At 36.1% G+C, this 23,591-nt stretch overlaps 2 protein-coding genes across 3 annotated transcripts; both read right to left on the bottom strand.

Moving 5' to 3' along the window:
* Positions 1-2,266: 2,266 nt before the first annotated feature.
* Positions 2,267-9,179, bottom strand: mybl2a (v-myb avian myeloblastosis viral oncogene homolog-like 2a). The gene is made up of 8 exons (XM_051095767.1): positions 9,003-9,179; positions 7,464-7,535; positions 7,071-7,176; positions 6,658-6,729; positions 6,460-6,552; positions 5,944-6,164; positions 5,616-5,763; positions 2,267-4,301 (listed from the first exon to the last, which is right to left on the bottom strand). The coding sequence occupies exons 3-8, from the start codon at positions 7,161-7,163 to the stop codon at positions 2,526-2,528; spliced, it is 2,403 nt and encodes an 800-aa protein (XP_050951724.1). The 5' UTR covers positions 7,164-7,176; positions 7,464-7,535; positions 9,003-9,179; the 3' UTR covers positions 2,267-2,525.
* Positions 9,180-11,702: 2,523 nt separating this feature from the next.
* Positions 11,703-22,886, bottom strand: sgk2a (serum/glucocorticoid regulated kinase 2a). Of its 2 annotated transcripts, none has more exons than XM_051096195.1 (13): positions 22,705-22,886; positions 22,079-22,327; positions 21,928-21,980; positions 21,726-21,783; positions 21,426-21,509; positions 20,821-20,952; positions 19,481-19,593; positions 19,368-19,404; positions 19,187-19,273; positions 13,100-13,195; positions 12,849-13,004; positions 12,676-12,765; positions 11,703-12,533 (listed from the first exon to the last, which is right to left on the bottom strand). In XM_051096195.1, exons 2-13 carry the CDS (start codon positions 22,094-22,096, stop codon positions 12,372-12,374), a joined length of 1,086 nt encoding a protein of 361 aa, XP_050952152.1. In that variant the 5' UTR covers positions 22,097-22,327; positions 22,705-22,886; the 3' UTR covers positions 11,703-12,371. The 2 variants fall into 2 exon arrangements, with proteins under 2 accessions (XP_050952152.1, XP_050952150.1); XM_051096193.1 differs by having other exon boundaries at positions 22,079-22,228.
* Positions 22,887-23,591: the final 705 nt, after the last annotated feature.

Raw genomic sequence — 23,591 nt, 5'->3', positions numbered from 1 at the left:
ATAATATAATAATAATAAAGTTTCTTGGTAATGTGTATAAAAGCTATTTTTAAGTGATGGGCAAACGATTAATCGCATCCATAAATACAAGTTTTTGTATACAAAATATGTGTTTACTGTGTATATTTATTATGCATATATAAATACACAAACATGCATGTATATATTTAAGAAAAATATGTTGTTTATATATTAAATATATTTCTATATATTTAGAACATAAATATACACATGTAAATAGTTTCAAAATATATACTATTTATCCATATATAAATAATAAATATACACAGTACACACATATATTATATAAACAAAAACTTTAATTGTTTGAACAGCACTACTATTTTTAAATATATATGTTTTCTTTTACTTTTACTCACTGTTGCAATTCATACCTTTCCAGTAATAAAATATGTTTACATTTTAAAATGTTTTAGGTTGTTTTTTTTACTTTTTTCTAAAGAAGTGTTTGTTTGTTTTTTAATTTAGCAAAAGTATAGAACAAAAACATGCAGAGACCAATTAAAAATGCAGAGATTTTTCTTCCAGAGCTGAAATAATTTGTGGTGAGATCAAGCACTTGTGGTTTTTACTGCCATTTATTCTGTCTGATGTCACACCTCCGAAATGCGAATTAGTGACTGAGTTATACTGTTTGTCTGTCAGCAAGTCCTAACAAGCTCTGACTAGCTTGAATCTCTGACTCTAGTCTAGCAGACTGTGCCGTGGCCACTGGTTCATTTGGTATTGCTGTAAGGTCCTTAATCAGATTCCCTAATCATGTTAGCTTTTTTTTTTTTTTTGGTCATTTTATGAGGTTTGATCCTGTCAATACAACCTCAGCATTGCAGGTATTCACACTTATTTCCACACTTACACCCGAGTATCTTATTCACACTACTGTAGCCAGATAACGTAGGTCCCATGTGGGTCTCACACATCACGTCCATTGACCCTCTAAAGAGGAGGAGGCAGAGGTGAAAGAGTTAGACACATGTGAGGCTCTACTCTCACATAGCCAGACCTTAAGTTAGGAAGTTAGGCTGATTTGAATGGCCAAGGCCCGCCCAAGAGGCCATATGACTGACAGGTAAAGCAACCAATCACGTTTTGTTTTGTGCTGCATCATGTTTAGGGGCGTGGAAATGTCCCCACAGTAACAGACTGGTGTCTAAGCATATTTTTAAAATTTTGTGCTGCAAACTTTAAATATTTCACATACTTTTGAAAATCCAGCGTTTAGTTGATCCTGATAAGCGCTCATCATCACTTGAAGGAGGGAATGAAAACAAGTGAAATCGGACACTGAGTGCACTGGAAGGACTGCTGCTTTTGCATAGTTTGTGCTTGCTGTTTAATAATAATTTGAAACTGGCAAACTGGCAGCTCCAATAGTAAGATTGAAGGCTGTATCTTCTCTGTCATGGAAATTATGTATAAACCCTAGCTAAACAATTTAATTATAAACTTACAATGAATTAGTACCTGTGTTGTATTATGCAGTGTTACACCATGGACGAGTGCTCTATAAAATGAATGAATGGATGGATGGATGATTCAGCTGCAGGCGTCATCTTCTAGTGAAATGTGGGAATTCATTCGGCACACAATGCTCAAAGTGCATATGGGTATTCTCTAGCCGTTGAGCGGGCGCCGGTTGTACACTCGTTTTTGCAGTGCATTACAGTGCATTACTCAAGAACGTCCACTATGGTTTCAGACACCACTAAAATGTATGTCCTCTCAAATAGCCCTATTTGAGGGTACAGGGGGCGATTTCGGATACAGCCTTTGTTTCCAAGTGGAATGTTACAGAGCACAACTCACACGTCTCCCGGATATCCTATATAATTTAACCAATCCAATGACAACTTTGAAACTCCTCAAGTGTTTACACTTTTGTGTGCTGCATGCATGGGACGTCCAGCCAACGCTCCAGGGGCATGACGTCTGAGGCTGAGACTAATGAGGCCCTGTTCACACGAACACAGGTATTTTCAAAACCACAGCTTTTTCTATGCAGTTTGGTCGTTCATCCACTGAAACTGAAGCTTTCTGAAAACTATTTTTTCAAGCCAGTAAAACTGGGGAGTCCATACTTTTTTTCAGGCTTCCGATTGGCCAACATGGCTTTACAGTTAGGGTTATATCAGCACCTGTTGGTTTGGCACGTTCTTGACAGCGCTTCTTAGCATGTTTTTGCGTTTTCATGTGGATGACATTTATTATTTTAACAAAGGAGAAAAAAAAATAAGCCTTAGTCTGATTGGCAGGTCATACAAGCAGATTATCTCTTATTCAGAATGATGTGAAAACTACAATTTGAGAAACCAACAATTTCACAATCAGCTGAAGATATCAGGACAAGTTTCAAGATTACTGATGTTTTAAAGTTTATTATCAGTGACATTCTAATAAAGTCACTCATAAAAAAAAAAAAAAACATTGAATAAAAAAAAAAAAATCATACAATTTATAGTAGCATATGTTTTCCACCTGATTTAAGAAATCAAAAGGCTCAGTATTTATTCCATTGCATTTTTGCCATCCTTTTTCCGATACTCTCGGTACAACAGAAGTCGTTCTGTCGTGTGTTCTGGCAGTCTGTTTCTCCGGGCCTGTACAATACTGGACGCTAAAGGAAACAGCCTTTTAAATCCCCCTGAAGATGCTGGGACAGCCAACAGTTTGCGACAAACGCTCCGCAGGTGAGGGAAGCAGGTAGCCTCTTTCCAAAAGCTCTGGACAGAAACGTCTCCCTCAGACAAGGGCTCTGATAAATACTGACGCAGCTCAGACACCTTTGTTAGCTTCTCAGTAGGCTGCATATCAGCATTTGGTTTATCACCGATCATTTCTTTTTCAATGAATGCCGTCTCTGCAACTGAGGCAACACGCTGTTTGGAAGGTGTAAACAGTGTGGTGCTCTTGAACTTCTCTTTTCCATTGTCAAAAGGTTCCAGCTTGATTCGTGGGTCCAGAACTGTGGCCAGTATCAAATCTCTTTTCAAAATAAGAGGTTGGAAGTAAGAGCGGAGACCAGACCGGAGGGCTGAGCAGAAAAGGCTGAAACTTGTGGTCTTGGTCTCAAGAGTTTTATCAAGTCCAATGATAGACGGAATGACGAGGGACAAGGCGAAACCGTCTTCCTGAAGTACCTGGACCACCTCTTCAAAAGGCTCCACTAAGCCAACAAAGTCCACGACCTGCTCACGTGCAACGTGAACCACCGGCGGACAAACGGGGCAGCTGTTTGCCTCCGTGCGAGCTTGATTGAGAATGGTCATCACCAAGTCCCATACGGACTCCTGCATTATTTCACGGATGATGGTGATTGTAGAGTTCCACGTGTAGCTGCTTGTGCTGTAAGAACCAGACAGCGAGAGCTTGCATTTCCTTGAAAGAACCTCAAACCAGTAAGCACTGCGACGAAAAAAAGACACCACACTTTGTATCTCAAGAACTATACGGTCAACAACTCTGGACTTCTTCAGTGCCTCCTTTATTACACTGTGCAGTAGTGTCGTAATACAATCCAGATGTTTGCTGGACGAAATTTCAGCTATAGAGAAATCATCTACGCTGACCTGATCATCAAGAAAACGCAATAATTCATCTTCATCTGGATTGTTCTTTTGTGCAGAATACATGATCTTGTAGTCACAGAAAACATCATGCGTAGCAATAGTGTTTTTGGCCTCATGGATAATGCTGTATCCAATGTTGTGGGGGAAAAGCCCGTAGCTTAGAAGAACCGATTCGAGCTCTCCTCCAATATTTGCCATAAACTGATTACACTGAAAACGGCGAAAAGCCACAGTCGGCCTGTGAATGTTCCAGTCTTCATCAAGAAAGTGCAGCTGAACGGCAAGAAGCGGTTCTGAATGTTCACTAGCCCAGATATCAGCCGTGACGTGAATAACTTTATGGCCTCCGCTCAAAGAAATGCAGTTCCTGAGCTGCTGGATCAGCTGTGGCTTGATGGTTTTCTCCACAGCATTATATAGCTCTAAAGCTATCGTGCGGTGTGAGACTTGTGGGTGTTGAGGACCAACTGAGGTCATGAACTTACGAAACCCAGAACTTTCAGTGAAGTTCAGGGGTAGCATGTCCTCAGCAATCATTTGCAAAACATCATCAACAAAAGCTTTATGCTGTGGCGGCACAACACAAGCACTTCTGGAGCTGGAGGGGGAAGCTGAACATGGGTAGACAGGTGGACTGCTGGGTTTCAGGGTTTTCTCTAAAGTCGTCCTCTTCACCTCTTTCATCTTGGGCAATGGCTCTGCTATGCTCTTTGACTGTGGATTCAAAGCCAAACATTAAAATGACAAGTGTAGGCAAACACATTTATGCCTAACTTATTCTATTTACAAAGGCAGTAATTAAGTAGAATGATCACATCTATCCTGAATGTTTACGTTTCTATCTAGGGCTTTTCCAGGGAGGCTTTCAGAGTATGACCCGATCTCCTTAGTCCCTCCACTATTATGTGTACATGGCACATCTCAAGTCAAACAGACACAAATGACTAATGTGTCAATATTTTATATTAATATTATTGATCTATCGTGGTATGTATTCAATAGCCGGGTTTCTATCCAAAGTTGCAAATTTAACTTGAAATATCACATAAAACATTTGCGAATAAGCACCGTTTCCATCCAATGAGTCAAAGGGAACAAAATCATCACTTCCTGACAAACTGGCACTAAATATCACCCCCTTGTCATCCAAGATGTTCATGTCTTTCTTTCTTAAGTCGTAAAGAAATTATGTTTCTTGAGGAAAACATTTCAGGAATTTCCATATAGTGGACTTCAATGGTGCCCCGAGTTTGAACTTCCAAAATGGAGTTTAAATGCAGCTTCAAATGGCTCTAAATGATCCCAGCCGAGGAAGAAGGTCCTATTAAGGCGAAACGATCGGTCATTTCGAAACAAACTGACAGTTTATATACTCTTTAACTTCAAATGCTTGTCTTGCCTTGTCTCTGCGATGCACTTGCGCAGTCTGTGTAATCTGGGTCAATACAGGGCAGGTCAAAAAACTCATCCTACATTGCCGTTTTTTTTTTTAATAAAGGGCATTTCACATTCTTTGCATGTTCATTTTCCAAACGCTGGGTCGGTACTTCTGCAGCGATGTAGGAAGGTTTTGAAGTTGGGGAAGAAAAAGTGATGTGAGTTTTTCAGCATATTTGACCCGGAGTTTATGCAGACCTAGACAAGACGAGTGTTAGTGGCTCAAAAGTATATCAATTGTCAATTTCTTTTCAAAAATGACAGATTGTTTTGCTAGATAAGACCCTTCTTTTTCGGCTGGGAACGTTTAGAGCCATCTGAAGCTGTATTTAAAATGCATTTTGGAAGTTCAAACTTGGGGGCACCATTGAACTCCAGTATATGAAGATAATTTTCCTCAAGAAACAGAATTTCTTATTGACTGAAAAAAGAAAGACACAAACGTCTTGGATGACAAGGGAGTTAGTGAATTATCTGTACATTTTCTGTTATGGAAGTGGACTTCTCCTTTAACTGAAATGAACACAAATTTTCTAAGATCTACATCTGAAGAAAAATGAATATATACACAACAATAAAGAAATAAAATACCTTTTCATGACTTGTGGAAGTAGATGTTTCTCTTTGTGACAGGTAGAGTCCAAGATCACTCAAGTCAACATCCTCCATCTTGTAGGTGCCCTTGTCCATTTTACGCTTTAATGTTGAATACCAGTGGTTCTTTATGGAATTATCAGTCCTACCAAATATTCACAAATGCTCATCAGTTTCAGTGCATTATTTAACAACTTACCATTTACAAATCAACCTTTAACAGTAATTACCAATTACATGAATTAAATGACAATACTATAACACTGTTTAACAATAACAATAAAGATATATTACAACAATACAAACAAGAATTAAAACAAATTACCTTCCAGGGAGAAACTTTGCAATTTGTGCCCAACGTGATCCTAGCACACAATGGCATTTTATGATCATGAGGTCCTCTTCTGTTGTCCAGGGGGTCTTAATCACAGAAGGGTCGAGGTGATTATGCCACCGCTCGCGGCACTGTTTGCCTCTTCTGCCTTTTAGGTGCTTTGCAATTGTGCTCCACTTCTTGTCACCATACGTTGACACCAGCTGAATGAGCTACAGAAAGAGATGAAAACCCAGTTAGATCCCATCTCAATATATGAGGACGGTCCACATGAACTTCATCTCCAGAGCTGCTCTGAGAGTTCACTTCAAGAGCTTTTCACCTTTCCATTTCATTTCAGGAAACTATACTATTACTACTGCAGACTAAAATATACTTCTTAAAAAGAAATATACTGTCGTGCAGCATCTTGTTTGACAAAAAAATAAAAACACAATGTTCTGAAAAATACAATGTCCAGCCCTGATCCTTCACTCAAGTCTAATAAATAAACCAAGCAATGCTCACCCTTTCATCCTCTTCTTTGGTCCAGGTTCCCTTAACGAGCTCTGGGTCTAAGACAACCGTGAATCTGTATTTACAATCCTGTGCAGAGCGTCCCTGCAAACACAATTTCAGATGCAAGTTCTCAAATTTCTGCAACCACAAATGCCAACTTAAACACTTCAGTATTAATGAACTAATACTTTAGATTAGACCACTCACAGGTAGAAAGCCTGCAATCAGCTCCCACTCATCCTTTCCAAACCTCCCGACGAGGGAAGCAAGATTTTCATCCTAAAAATTAGCAATAAAACAATCCACCAAAAAAAGTTTATTTCCCTTAAAACTCATCAACTTAAAACCTAACAAGATTGTGTCATATTTTAGTCAGATTATATCCGTTTATATTATTTACTTATTTTTTGCTTAAAACACCACTACCATTTTTTCCATCGTAGTAATATTTTCACAACACAACATATTATAAACACAACTAGCATTAGCCTAAAACAACAGCATCAGGAAGTGTAGAAATTGCAGTCTCATCAAGTGAAAAAAAAACTGCTCCAATAATTATGTTAACTATTTCATGCACAATATTAATGATTTAAATGGACGTCAGTGCTTCAGCTCACCTCTTTAGACGTCCATTTGCTCTTCAGTCGCTCAATATCTTCATCAATGTCAGACTCAGGATCAGTCCCACCCTTAGGTTTAAGACTTACCATAGTTTCTATTACACTAGAAACACAGAAAAGAATGTAGCTTAATGCAGAATTGTGATAAAAAATATTCCTATGTGACAGTTGAGCTGAACTCCAATCCTAATCAGATAAACTCCACATACAGAACCTGCTATGGATTTCTATACACAAAATCAGCTCCAATGAGAAACTACAGCTAGATGCATAAAATAATGGCCATAGGAAGTGTCTGCAAAATTGAAAGAAGTATGGCTTCAATGAGGCGCGATCACATTTTAGAAAGGAAGATATTAAGACATGAAGGAAAGACAATATGCAACATACCTTACTTTCCCTTTCAAGCAGCTGCGCTTTCAAAGGATGACTCAAACGAATTACTGGATAAGCATACTGAACCTAAAATTTTATAAGACTCACATTAGTTCAAAGAATAATACATTTTATTATTCAATTAACACCACATTTGTTTTTCCCTGGACAGCTACACATAGCTGTGATTTTTAAAGAAAAGATAGATGTAGTGGTTGTTGGGAATTCTGTATTAGGTATGTTTAGCTTGTAAGGCTAGAGTACAAAAACACAGGTTTTATAACCTGAACAAATTTTTTGTATTATATAGTTGCCAGTTTTGTCTGATAGAGAAAACCTGGCCATCAAGCTCACACACTACCAGATTTTTAGGCTGATAGTCTGAAAGTGTTGTTCAGTCAGCATGTTAAAGGGTTAGTTCACTTCCAGAATAAAAGAGTCCCAATAATTTACTCAACCCATGTCATTCAAGATATTCATGTTGCTTTTCTTCAGTAAAAAAAAAAAAAAAAAAAAAAAAAAAAAAAGGTTTTTGAGGAAAACATTCCAGGATTTTCAATGTGGATTGAATGGGTTGATGGTCTAAATTGCAGTTTCAATGCAGCTTCAAATGGTTCTGCAAGATCTCAGCTAAGGAATAAGGGACTTATATAGCAAAATGATTGGTCATTTACAAGTATATAAATTTGATTTTTTTTTTTTTTTTAAGAAAATGGCAGATCGTTTTGCTAGACAAGACCCTTATTCCTTTACTGAGATCGTATAGAGCCCTTTAAAGCTTCACTGAAACTGCAATTTAGACCTTCAACCCATTCAATCCACACTGAAAATCCTGTAATGTTTTCCTGCTTTTTTTTCAGTTGAAGAAAGAAAGACATGGACATCTTGGATGACACAGGGTTGAGTAAATTATAAGAACATTTTTATTCTGGAAGTGAACTAACGTTAATCCTTTAATTTGTAATCAGAAGGCTAATTCACCAGGCGGTGATTTTATGGCGGATGTTCTAACCGCATTGCATTATGGGTACAACTACGACCGTTAGTGAACACTACACATTATACGTTTAATAGACGTCCAGATAAAAAAAAATATATAACCATAGAGTGAACTAAATTGTTTTAGGACACCAACTCAAAACACCTAAGTTAGTACACAGGGGAGAGCGAGCGATTTTAGAGCGTGAACTTTATGTTTAGCACGGCTGGCTAGTTCAGAGGCGAACGAACCAACAATTCCTCTGGAAAAAACAAACGTTATACTTTTGAACTCGCGCTGTAGTAGATGTTTCAGTTTGTAATTGCGAATACTTTAATGTGTGTCTAACAACAAGAACTCTACTCTACAACTGAAGCGGTTTTTGTTTATTTCAAAGACCAAAATAACGCGACGAAACTTCGACAGTTGGCGCAACGGCTGTTAACATCTCTACATTTGCCAATAGGTTAGTTGGTTTGAGCATCAGTTTGCTGACAGAAATACTTTCTTTAGACTCAGTGTATAACATCTGCAGCAATTTAAACACCACACTTTATAAATGTTGTTTTTCTTACCTACACACTTGCCCGGGCATATCTTCGCTGTCTGGCAGAAGTTTCTGAAATGTCACCGATAATGCAAGAGGTAACCACGCTATTGTAGTTACAGATATGAGTTATTGTTGTGAATACTCATCTCATGACTCCGTGCATGTGTCGTTTTGTTTGCCTTGTGGCGCGCCTAACCTCCAACTGCTGCCTACTCAGCCCGCGCACACAGCTTCTGTGTTCTATTGCGTCACATCTGCGCTCAGATTTACGCAGTACAGCCGCTTCTTTCCTCCAACTGCAGCCCAATGTGTTTGCGTAGAAATACGCAGCAGAAACTGTTCACGACAGTTTTTTTTATTATGCAGTAAATTAACAATTACAATTACAAAGACAAAAAACAAACAAACAAACAAAAAAAAAAAAAAAAAAAAAAAAAACAAACAAACAAAAAACAATGAGGATTACATACAATAATCAAAAGCATATTATGTTATCTTATAGGATTTACACCATGAAAGAGTCTTGATTGCGACAGGGTAATAAGAGTTTCTTAAAGAGTTCACATACACATCAAAATCTTTATATAAAAAGTAAGTTTTTTTTTCAAGGAATAGCAATAAATGGATAATACATTTACAGTCAGAAGGGTCTGCATCCAAAGAGTAACCAAAAAAACACAATTTTGGGAGTTATACAGACGTTTGGAAGTAAATATTTTATTTTTAACAAAATTAGAAAAGTCAACCCAAAATACCTTACAATAAGCACAGTCCCAAAATAAATGATTGATTGTTTCTTCAGACTGAAGACAAGAAGAGCAATTGGGGGAAATTAATAATAAATTGTTAAATTTTAATAGAGACTTCTACAGCTTTATTAGATAAGAAAAATTTCTGTCGAAAAGCCAAAAATATCACTAAATATGTTATTCCAAAAGCAGGTAGAGAAATCTGAGATATATTAATAATTGAATGAATGTATGTCTTTGTTTGACATTTCAGAAGACTTTGGTTAACAAATAAGTTAGTGTTATCAAAGATTGGAGAGACTAAAGAACCTTTAAGGTTGACTAAAGATATAATACAATCAGGAACTGCACCAAAAACAATGGTACATTCTCTTTGGGGGTCTGGAAAAGAAAATTCTTACATAAATTGTTCATAAGTAAAAAGGACACCACGATCGTCTAAAAGCTGACTAACTAAAAGTATATTTTTATGAAACTAATTATGAAACAAAAAGAGATTTGTTTTTATATCCAATATTTATATTGCTCCAAATAAAATAACTATGTGGAAAAAAGTTATAATTATATATAAGTGACCGCTATTTTTAAATTGTGTTTTAGAATTTCAAACAAAATCAACTATAATTTTCTGTTCATGACAGTTAAAGCTGATTCAAGTGAATTCGATGATACACATAATATACTTTAAATTTAAGTGTTTGTGTATAGGCCCTGCGAGTACATTAAAATGTGTTTGTACATTTACCCAAATCATTCATTGTCATCTCTGCAACTTCTGTTATCAGTGTTAATGTGATTATAGATTACTGTATGTGGTGGGAAGAACAGAACTGTGTTTATTTTTGATCTAATTTAAATCAAATGTCTTTTTAGCCCTCTTTGTGTATTATAATTTATTACAGTGACACATGTAAAATGGAAAATGTTTAGAAAGTATATATGGTCCATTTTTAATTGACATGTTCAATATTACAGACAAAATAAACATTTCCTTTTGAGCCTCCAAACTGTAGGCCATAAATGACCAGAGTGAATCTAAAACATTCATAATGTCCACATAATGTACATATATTCATGTGACGCTTTCTATAAATCATCTAAAATCTAAATAAATACGTTTTCTGTTGATGTATAATTTGTTAGGATAGGACAGTATTTGGCCGAGATACAACTATTTGAAAATCTGAAATCTGAGTGCAAAAAAAATCAAAATACTGAGAAAATCGCCTTTAAAGTTTCCAAATGATGTTGCATATTACAAATAAAAAAAAAAAAGTTTTAATATATTTACAAAATATCTTAATGGAACATGATCTTTACCTAATATCCTAATGATTTTTGGTATTGTTGGCTATTGCTAAAAATATACCCATGCTACTTAAGACTGTTTTTTTGGTCCAGGGTCACATATTGGTGGCAGTGTTGTCTGTAATAAATGCTCTATGGGATATACAAAGAAGCTTTAAATGCTCTGTACAAATTAAGCAACTTTTTAATTTGAGCTTTAAGTTACTGCTTGAACACAAAGTTTAAATGTAAAAAATGTAATGTGTATTTAATTCTGCTCTAGATGGCGCTGAACTGTTTTCTTCTTCACCAACTGAGCTTATCTACAGTCACCTGAATTTAACAAGTTTGACCTTTTGGTTAAGGGGCAAAACTAATTCTAACTTATCTAATAGTAGTTTAGAGTAATTATAAAGTCAAAATGAAATTCTTGTCAACAGTTCATTTTTAAATCATAAATTGGTTCATTTTTAACAGCAGTTAACAATGTTATAAATGTTGCCACGGTAATGGATGAAGATGCTCATCTGCTTACTGGTGAAGTCAAAATAAATGAACAGTGCATGAACGTAATGCATGAATTCAGTGCTGCTTTGTCATATGGAAACAAAAAATGCCACATCAGAGGAAAATGAAGTAAAATCTCTCAGCACATCTTTTCACAGTCAATTCTTCACATATCACACAGATTAATGGAAACTTTAGCAAAGATTTTACTAAACCTTAAACAAAAACGTAACATTATGAGCTGTATGGCCACAATCAGAGAGAAAAAAACATACTGTATATATATGAGTGGCAGTACACATTTCTGAAGACTTTTTTAACATTAATACATGATTTCATAAAGCACAGTCAAATGATCTTCACATTTATGGATCATACATAGTATAGATTTGATTGTGACATCTTTTTAATGACAGAAGAGCATTGCATTACAGGACGTTACAAAATGTTACAAAGCAAAGGTGTCATTTTTTCATGCTTTTCAGTAATTAGATATAGAACATTAGATGAGGATGTTGCCAAGAGCAAGGCACGCAGATCCCCGATCCCCAAGAGACCAGCAAAATCAGAAATCTAGACTTTTACAGATTTTGCAACAATAGCTGCTTCTCCAGTGGTGCAATCAACAACTCCGTCTCCTGCAAAGTCTTACACAACGAAAATATGTGCAAACTGTTGAAATATCTTACGTTTTTATGAATGCAAAATAAGCACAAACTCGTCATCTCACAGTTGCGTTTCCTGTTTCACAGTTTTTTACCCTCATTACAGTCCAGTGTTTTTCCAGTGCCCTGAAACACCTTGTGATCAGTGACCTGAAGGTGAGAGAAGCCTTCGTCGGTCAGCAGGCCTCAGAGGAATCCGTCTTCTCCAGAGATGTATGAGAAGCCGTTGAAGGCGTTGGAGCTGCTGGTGGCGAGGCTGGGGGTGAGATCTGGAGTGCGGCCCACAGAGTTGGGCACCATCTCTCTGGTGAACTCTGGGTCAATGTGCTGAAGGTCTGCAGGGCCTCTCTGGAGAAACAAGCCAAACACAAATCGCCTTCAGTCTAACACTGTCAGATGGACCAGAAACGAACGTGCACATAAAGTAATAATCTTTGTAATTGCTTCCCGATAATCACCAAAGGCCCGTAGGGAGTTTGTAGGAACCTACCACATTTGGGTTATATGGAGGAGTGATTCTCTTGTGGTAGAGGTCGTCCCAGTTTATGGGGGCAAAGAACGCATGATTTTTAATCTCCAACTGCAAAACCACAACAGTTGACACATTAACAGTGACGCTTGGCCTGGTTTCACAATGTCAAAGACATTCAGAGGGTCACTCACAAAATCAGCAATGGCTCCTAATCGGCGATGCTGATCTTTCTGCAGGAGCCCGTAGAGCAGGAGACACGAGGCCTCCGACTTTCCAGGCGGCAGGTGCAGTGGTTTATGCAAGATGGCGTCGTACATCTCAGACACGTCGCGGCTGTAGAACGGCGGCTGTTTGTCGCAGTCATCCAAAAAGAAATGCGATTATACAGCATATACGTTTGGGCTAAGAAAATTGAAGTATTGAGAGCGGACAGTGAACTTACTAAGCTGTAAAGCATCTCATAGAGCACAGCTCCAAGACACCACCAGTCCACAGTGCGGTCATACGGCTCCTTTCGTAGGATCTCAGGTGCCAGATACTACGAGTGAGAGAAAATCACATGACTTTGTCACGCCGGATACATGCAATACACTCACGGTAAGCAGCATGTACTATAAAACAAATCCCAACTGCTGTAATCTCTTGTATCATCGAAAAATGTAAACTACATTATCTCCTAGTAATATATTAACAGTACATCCTACTCGACCTATGTACATACAGTACACTCACGTAAAGCTATATATAGGCCATTCTACATAATTGGCGCAAAGTCAGAATTGGAACCAACTTGAAAAAAGTGTGCATTGTATGTATGCAAATAGTAGTTAAATAGTAATTATGCAGTTAATTCTCATATTTTCAGAAAGTTAAGGAATATATGTCCTCTCCCCAAATTTGTCACTACTGAAACACGGTTATATATAATTTAATAAGAATTTTATATCAACCTACCTTGTAAATATATTTTCTGCTGTCTTATCAAACTGATTTCAGGCTTAAGGATTAATTCGTTTGAATATACATTGAACCAAACTATCATAACATCTCAGTTGATAATTCATTTTTCCTTTATCTTTGACAAAACATCCCATGTTTTGGCTGTGACAGCACATTTTCGGTAGTGACAGTATTAGTATTGTTCATTACAGAATTTTAACTCACATATTAAAACCACACTAAAATACAAAAAAATTGCATAACTGTACTAAAATTTAGTTTATTTCCCCTACATAAAGGACTATGTGTTCCCTTTTGTCACTAATGAAACAATGACTGTTACGACAGTGACAATTTTATGGGATAACACTAAAAAAAACAAAGATGTCACTATTAAACTACCAAATCTTTCGGTCATGACTTTCAATTGTTTCGGTAGTGACAATTTTAGATACTTTTAAAGCTAGCTCAAAGATGCTAGTCAGCACATGGTTAGCTCAGTTCTAAACAGTTGTAAACACATAAAAACTAAATGTTATGCAATAACATGTTTAATTATAGAAAAATGGTGTTCAGTAGTGACATTCTTTAAAGTTACAAACCAATGTCAGCCAGTGTCTCAGCCAGTGGACTAAAACATGTTTTGGTAATGATATGAAAATGTGAAACACATTTTTTTTTTGTAAATTATGAAACTTTATGTAAACAAAAAAATTAACATAAAGTTTCATAATTTACAAAAAAAATATAAAATAAATATTTACAAATTCAAAAACATATTAAACGGAATAAAATAGACAAATTCAAAATTTCAATATCATTTTCATACGTTAAAATTTAGGGGTTAGGGTTTGGGACAGCCACCTCCCAATAGAAAGTACCCATTAAATGATTATTATATATAAATTAGGCTTACTGATTTTTAAATATTTTTTGTGGGTTTCATGCAGGGTTAAATGCAGTTTGCACCAGTTCTGTAGAATGGCCCACATACTATATAGCAATTTTATTTCATCACAAAAATGTAACTATATTATGGCCCAGCTTTTTATATAAAAGTTGGATATAAAAGTTCAGTATGTCCAGCTTTATCCACATCCACACAGCACACTAGTATAGATCTTATGTAGCTCCACCCCTTTCTCAGTGCTGCGTTCGTCTTCTGGATTGCTTTTCACAGCATGAAGATCTTAAGAATTTATGATCTTAAGAATTTATGAATGAACCACTGTCTTCTGACATTTATTACAACATCTGCGTCAAACATTACAATACACATGATAACTTTTGTTAACTCTACAACAATCAAATCCACTTCACTAGTTAAAAAACTCTTGAACAGCAATGCTATCCACCTTATTTTTCAATGCAAAAGTAAGTTTTCTGTGAATGTGCGAGACGTCCGGTTCATTAGTTGCTGTAGAGCAGGCATGGGCAGTGCCCATGAACTCAGTCCTGGAGGGCTGGTGTCCTGAAGAGTTTAGCTCCAACCCTGATAAAACTCACCTGTCTGTAGCCTTCTGGTAGACACTGATGTGTGTTTAATGAAGACACTCAGGTGTGTTTGATCAAGGTTGGAGCTATATTCTGCAGGACAATGGCCCTCCAGAACCAAGTTTGCCCATGCCTGCTGTAGGGACATAAAGTGCAGTAAACGGTAAAACTGTCTGCACTACAAACCAGTGTGTTCATGATTAAGAAATACATTAAAATAATATGGTAAGACACACCAGTTTACAATATCAAGCAGCAAAATGAGCTGTTTTGTACAGCTAAAAATAGCTAGAAGCTAATGAAAGCCAGACACATTAAAGGAGAAGTCCACTTCCAGAACGAAAATTTACGGATAATGTACTCACCCCCTTGTCATCCAAGATGTTCATGTCTTTCTTTCTTCAGTCATAAAGAAATTAAGTTTTTTGAGGAAAACATTTCAGCATTTTTCTCCATATAATGGACTGATATGGTGCCCCGATTCTGAACTTCCAAAATGCAGTTTAAATGTGACATCAAACAATCACAAATGAGGTTGTAAACTATCCCAGCCAAGGAAGAAGCGTCTTGTCTAGCGTAACAATCAGTTATTTTTATAAAAATAACACAATTTAAATACTTTTTAATGTCAAATGCTCGTCTTGTCTCACTCTGCCTGGACTGTTTTTGTTCCGGTTCATGACAGTTAGTGTATGTCAAAAAACTCCCATCTCATGTTCTCCCTCAACTTCAAAATCGTCCTGTATCGCTGTTTTACCTTTTTTGTTAAGGGTGTTTGATCTTCTTTGCATGTTCACTTTGCACAGACTGGGTCGGTACTTCTGCAGCGATGTAGGATGATTTTGATATGATGTTTGAAGCTGAGGGAGAAAATACGATTGGAGTTTTTCGACATACACTAACTGTCTTGAGTCAGAATACACAGAGTTCAGGGAGAGAAAGACAAGACGAGTGTTTGACATTAAAAAGTATTTAAATTGTATTAGTTTTATGAAAATAACCGATCGTTTCACTAGATAAGACCCTTCTTTCTCAGCTGGGATCGTTTACAACCACATTTAGGATCGTTTGAAGCTGCATTTAAACTGCATTTTGGAAGTTCAAGATCGGGGCACCATATCAGTCCATTATATGGAGAAAAATGCTGAAATGTTTCCCTCAAAAAACAATTTCTTTACGACTGAAGAAAGAAAGACATGAACATCTTGGATGACAAGGGGGTGAGTACATTATCTGTAAATTTTTGTTCTGGACTTCTCCTTTAAAGATAGCTGTGCAGATATTTCTCTGACTAAAAGGTATACTATTAGGGCAATAAAGGCTATATCTGTTTTATTGCATATATCTCTATATAAAGTTAGATTACATTATACCCAAATTTACCTGCATACATACACTCAAAACACAAAAACAAAAAAATAATATATAGGGTACAACGGGGCTAAAGGTAAAAAGCGTCCCGAGGTAAAAAGCACCTTTGATATTATTTTCCTCTAAACCACTAGATGGCACAAAAAAGTGGCATAGCACTTTCCAAAACATTTGCTTTTCAAGATACACATGCAAATTTGTCTGATCCTTAACGCGGGCAGCAGCGCAAAGTTGATTCTGTGCTTACTTGATTTACTTTTTTAAAATGTTGTAGATTTAAGTAGCAAATGAGAACAAATGTCTTAATGATTTTCAGTTTTGTTATAATTAAAGCAACAGTTTTTAAATAACAAAAGAATATGTAAAAGTATTGTATTTGGGGTAAAAAGCACATGATAATTAACATGATAATTAATAGATGGCTGACTTTTCCATTTGCTGACATGACATGGTTAGATTCAGATGGTAAATATCATATATTACGTTGGGTGTCCATCTTAGAGATAATCACCATGTTTAGAATGAAATCATCATATCTAAAAACATGTTTAAAAACATATTTAAAAACTACTGTACATCTATATTCAATTATTTTTGGATCTCCTTCAATGCTTTCAGGATCTTTACATTTTAAAATGATTTTGTTTCTGCACTTTAAAATATATATATTTTTATTAACATTTTAATGACAATATGTTTATTAAACAAAAATTAGTTTTTTTATTTTTCAAAATAAGCAGAAAATAGTACAAACTTTGCTAAAGTGGTTGATTTGAACAAGTATTAACTTAGACATTATTAAAGCGGTCATCGGATGCCCATTTTCCATAACATTATTAGGAAATGCGATCACAAAGATTCATAAAAAACCCCTTATTCTCACTTCTGCTGTAAGTGAAGCTGAATCACCAGTGATTCGCGTGAACATAGACGGATATATGTAGATCGGGAGGCACATTCCCTTCACAAACAAATGTAATCCACTGCATCTTCAGCGGCTCAGATGTCGGGAGTAAATGATGACCACTATGTTCATTATTACATCCAGCAACACAACACCTCAATCGCTCAATCAGAGATATTCTTGTACAATTTACATCCCTGCTCCGGCATCAAAACAATGGAGGTCGACTGTTACAGATGATCTGAGGTAAGAGCTCATGTCAATCAACTATCGTGGGAGCGGCCTCTGTTGGTGTGACGCCACAACGACGGACATCTGAGAATGACTCGATTTGAAAAGGGGATATTATTTGTACAGATGAATTAAAAACCACTGCATGGATTTTTATCATTATAGGGTAGATTTGTACATACACTGACAACACACATTAATGTTCAAACAACATGTAAAAGTGAACTTAGCATCCGATGACCACTTTAAAAAAACATAATTTTAGCTAAAGTATTTATATCAAGACTGTGAGCCTTTTACCCCGTGTGTGGGGTGAAAGGCCCCTGTTGCCACCTCATACATTAATAAGATTTTAAAACAAAATAAACGACTTTTGATTTATTGTCACACAAAATCTGTTGCTCTATAAAATGTTGCTCCAAAGTTTTTGCAATTATACATTTTAGGTAGAGTGAACAGCACATTTTTTCTTAAGGTGTGCCTTTAACCCTGTTATACACTACTATATAGTGAATCTCAACTGTGTGTGTGTTCTTTATATATATATATATATATATATACACTACCATTCAAAAGTTTGGGGTCAGTACATTTTTATTGTTTCTTTCTTTTTTTTTTTAAGAAATTAATACTTTTATTCACCAAGGATGTATTAAGTTAATAATTAAAAGTTTATTAAAAGTTAATAATAAATAATTTACATTGTTATAAAATATTTATATTTTGAATAAACACTGTACTTTTTAAACTTGTTATTCATGAAAGAATCCTGAAAAAAAAAATCACAGGTTCCAAAAAATATTTGGCAGCACAACTGTTGATATTATCCAACACTGATCATTCTAATAATAAATCCGCATATTAGAATGATTTCTGAAGGATCATGTGACACTTAAGACTGGAGTAACAGCTGATAAAAATTCAGCTTTTCATCACAGGAATAAATTCTATTTTAAAGTATGTTAAAATAAAAAACATTATTTTATATTGTAAAAACATTTTGCAATATTACATTGCAATATTTTTTTTTTTCTATATTTTTTATCAAATAAATGCAGCCTTGATGAGCATAAGAGACTTCTTTAAAGACTATTACAAGTCTTACTGACCCCAAACTTTTGAACGGTAGTGTACATGTATATATATATATAATTTTTTCTTTTTTTTTGCCAAATGTGACTGTATTATCACTTCACTTTTTATATAAGGTTGGATACTGTAAACGTGTCCAACTATATTCGCATAGGCATTTTATTGTAGCTCAACAGTAGAGCATTGTGTGAGATTGCCAGGATCATAGGATCAATTCCCAGACATAGCAAAAACTGATAAAATGTGTACCATGAATGCAATGTAAGTCAGATCAAAGAGTCTGTTAAATTCGTTAATGTTTTTAATGTTCTTGGATTTTTGGAAAATGTAAACCATAAATATTGCCCAGCTCTTATTGGCTGCATGCGAGAGATGAAAATATTAAAATATTATAAACATTAACATCATTTGATTTTCTGTAAAGCTGCTTTGTAACTGTATATTGTGAAAAGCAAATTTTCTTGACTTAAGATGAATAGGTCAAATCAAGATTCGTACCTCTGGAGTGCCGCAGAAGGTTGTGGTGGTTCCTTCTGGTTCTATGCCTTCTTTACACAAGCCAAAATCTGTTAACACCACATGCCCCTGCAGGACATCAGAAACAAAATGATATACACTATCAAAATGCATTTATTAGTGTTATTAGACACGCTATATGAGTCTTAAATAGCTGTTTTACCTGGTGGTCTAACAGGATGTTTTCTGGCTTGAGATCTCTAGATGGGAACATGAAGATACAGGAGTGAGATCAGGCCAGCTGTGATGAGACAGGAAAGCGTTGCAGTTACTGACCTGTAAACTATATTGAGAGAGTGAAGGTAGCCGATGGCACTGGCCACCTCAGCCGCGTAGAAGCGAGCTCGAACCTCTGAGAAACACCGCTCCCTCTGCAGGTGATAAAATAACTGGAGGGGGAAGAAAGGACCATTCAGAGCTGTTTCAACACATTCAGTGGATTGTGCTGCTTGTTTCCGACCAAGTACAATGTAAGAAGCTGTTTAAAGCTGCTTGTGTGAGCTGATACACAACTTAATCTGAGTTTACGTCTGTAAACAAGGATAAAACAACATGAATGTATAAGCAGAAGTATCATCATTAATAGTGCTGTGCTAAATCCTATTTCTCAGCACAAATATCAGCTGTTTGTAGTTCTTGATCAAAAACCCTTTAGTATTATTCAGCTGTAGTCGATCATGTGGACATACATGTTTAACAGTACTTCAGTATGAGTAATATATTATTAAGTGTACTTGACAAATACACACATATATATGGTTTAAAAGCATTTTTTTAGATGGGTTTAAAGAAGTCTCTTCTGCTCACCAATGCTGCATTTATTTGATGAAAAGTAAAACAGTAAATACTGTGTAATCCTGAATAATAATAATCAGTAATACTGCGAAATATTATTACAAATTTTAATATTATTTTTAATACTATTAAAAAAAACAACAACTATTTTTATTTTAAAAATGTAATTTATTTCTGTGATCAAAGCTGATTTTTCTGCAGCATTACGCCAGTCTTTAGTGTCACATGATCCTTCAGAAATCATTCTGATTTGCTGCGCAAACATTTGTGCTATTTATTTATATTTATTTAGTGGATTCTTTAATAAATCGAAAGTGCAAAAGAAGCATTTAGCATTTATTTGAAATACAAATCTTTTGTAACACTACAGATGTATTTACTGTAACCTGTTGTCAATGCATCCTTGCTGAACAGAAGTATAAAAAAGAAGTATAAAAAAAGCTTGTCACCCCCCAAGTGAGATTTTTTTTTTCTTGAAAAGAAATTCATTTTTAAAGTCAAAATTAAATCACAGTCACCCTACCTTAAAGTGCATGTTTGTTACTAATTTTAGTGTGACTTCTCTCTGGTGTCTCCAATCTTTTAGTCCACTTAAACCCATTCCTGCAGCCTCACATTCATCTGCCTGCATTTTGATTTGTCATGCCCACATCCGACATTGCTGACACACAAACCCAAGTCTTCGTTCCGCATTTTTTTCCCCTGATAATCTGATCATTTGTACGCAACTGAACTGAAATTTCCAGTTGCAGTGGTTTTTGAAACTGTTTGACTTCTTATGAAAATGCCTGTTGTATTCATGTGATGCTTTCTTCCCATACCTCTCCACCGTTGACGTAATCCAGGACAAAATACAGCTTCTCAGGGGTCTGAAAGGAGTAGTGCAGGCCGACCAGAAAGGGGTGTTTCAGACTCTTGAGTAGCACGTTCCTCTCTGCCATTATATTCTTTTGCTGTTGCACACAAACGCAGCATTGACGGAGGTGAACAAGAGAATACAGATATGAGCTGACACCATCCAGGACAGGGCATAAGACAAGTGACAATGCTACAGTTTCAAGAGGAGCTTGAAGAGATTATACAATGAAATTCTGCAAGCAACATGCACAACGCTTGCGTATTAACACACTGGGATCATTTTCAGCAATTATGTTCCGACATCAAAACATGCAGTAAATATTAGTTACTGCTACAAACTACTGTAGTAAATCAAAAACCTATCTTTTGGCCAACAAGCAGTGTAACAGATTGCCATGGTACAAAGGACAGAGTGAATCTCAGATTAGATTAGATTCTATCATTATCAGAGCTTTGAGGTGTTTTGATCTTTCATATGTAACACTGTACTCTCTCAAGGGCTGTTTGTATGGAAAAACAAGCTGGTTGCATATTAAAACACACACGCACTCATTAGATAAACACCAACCTCTTTTTTCTTCAATATAACCTTCTTTTGCAAAACTTTCACCGCGTAGAATTTTCCGTCCGCTTTCAGTTTTGCTAAAAGCACCTGCAATCAACATGATATCTCACATATTGTTTGGGATAAAACAGCATTTCTGCATTTTTGCTTGTAGGTCACATATGCCTTCAAAAAACAATTCCAAAGAAAAAGGCATTTTTTTCCCATCAAGGTAACCTTAGTAGACTTCCTTCTGAAGCGTTAATGATTTGTGAAGTCATATGGTGCACAGTTAATCAGATAGTGGCATCAGATGCGTCTCACCTTCCCAAATGTTCCTTTACCAATCACAGCCAGAAAGTCAAAGTCAGTGGGTTTGGCACTGAAGCACACAAAACAAGACAAATGAAAAGTCTAGTGCAAATATATAACAGCCACTGCATCACAGTTCACTGTCTTTGTACATAAATCTTGTAAAGGTTTACAAGATTCTTTTGACAAAGGACTAATAAAAGCGTGATCTTACTGAGGATTGACAGACACACCCAGATTGACCTCGTCTGATGGAGACGGTAATGACTGGACAGGACAGTGAAATATATTAAACATACAAATACAAGCAAAGTTTGGCTAATCTGCAACCTCAAGCTGAAACAATGAAGAATTAAAGTTCTTACTGGATTGAAATGAGCCATTGTGTATTTGCCTTGTTTTTCACAGCAGCTCGTGTCCTGAATGTAAGTCAGATGTGAAGATTCGAAGTGTCCGCCAGCACTGAGCTCTTATGCTGGTCTGTCTGTAGATGTGCCGCTCAGAAACTGGATCTTCTGGTTTTTGTGACACAACAGACCCATGAAGGACGTTTGGTAACTCAGCACGAACAAGTTTACACGGTAAATACAGCTTTGAAATTTTCCTGCAAAACACTGTTTCCTAAAGGTTACCTGTAGTATTTAGTGTGTTCAGGATCGAATAAATGTGTTGTTTGCTTGGTAGACACAGTGGAGGAGCGTGATAATCATAATCATTATGCTATTTGTGTATTCAACACCATCTGTTTACTGGATGAGTTAATTATGCCCCTTAATAAACAAATACATACAAATAATAGCTTATATATGAATAATTCTGCTGGAAGGAGATTCATGTGTCAACTGCCAAGTAGTTCACATTTTATAGTTGCTAATAAAACAACAACAAAAACAAGCATATAGAGTGTAAACACAATGTCATAACAGATGCAGACACAACATGCGTTTAAAAGAAGTTGTTAAAAATGAAACGGTTGTGAAAAACAACTTACCTGTCAGTTTGGAGTCAGGGTTAAATATATAGTTGATGAAGTTTTGCTGGTAAAGTGTTGTTAAAGTGCATCATTTTCTGCGCGTCTCAGAAACGTCTTGTTACGCAGCTGCTTTGGCTGAAGGCCCGGGTGAATGATCAACCCATGTGTGCATGAGAGATATGAGAGCGTGTGTTTGTGTGTGTGAGTCAGAGGGACGCACCGTATGCAAAACAACAGTGTGCGTGTGTGCGTGTGTGTGTAAAGACTTCGCTCTGTTTTGAAGACAAATGTGTCCCCAGAAATGGTTAAATCTGGCAAGACTTCCACGCTGGGACACTTCCTTTTGTAAAAATGATACATAAATAAACAGGCCAAAATAATATTTTGTTTTTATTTTGGAAACGCAGAGCTGGGTGTGGATTTGGGTCGGTATTTATTAGTCGCTTATAAATACTGAAGTGTAATATATGCCCTCATTTAGATAAAGTGTTTATACATGACAACTGACTTCTGAGGACTTTTTATGTGTTCCTGTAAGTTAAAAATGTTCATAAATTGTCAGAATGATATTAATATTTAAACCTTTGCTATTTTAAACTTCTCTATTTTTAGATGACTGATTATGACTCAGTGTTGGGTAATGCATTACAAGTAATGCGAGTTATGTAATCAGATTACTTCCCCAAGTAACTAGTAAAGCATTACTTTTTAATTTTCAAGAAAATATCTGAGTTACTTTTTTAAATTAGTAATGCCAGTTACTTTGTTTTCCCACAGACTGACTGACTGCTCTCCTGTCCCCGTGTTCAGAGAAATCAGGAGTAAGTGAAAAGGCGAATATGATGCAAACCTGCAATAATTAAATATGTTAAATAACACAAACATCCTTTATGTATTTAATCCTA

This window comes from Labeo rohita, chromosome 23, assembly GCF_022985175.1.
Source record: "Labeo rohita strain BAU-BD-2019 chromosome 23, IGBB_LRoh.1.0, whole genome shotgun sequence".
Lineage (NCBI taxonomy): Eukaryota > Metazoa > Chordata > Actinopteri > Cypriniformes > Cyprinidae > Labeo > Labeo rohita.
This window is presented reverse-complemented; position numbering and strand designations above follow the sequence as displayed.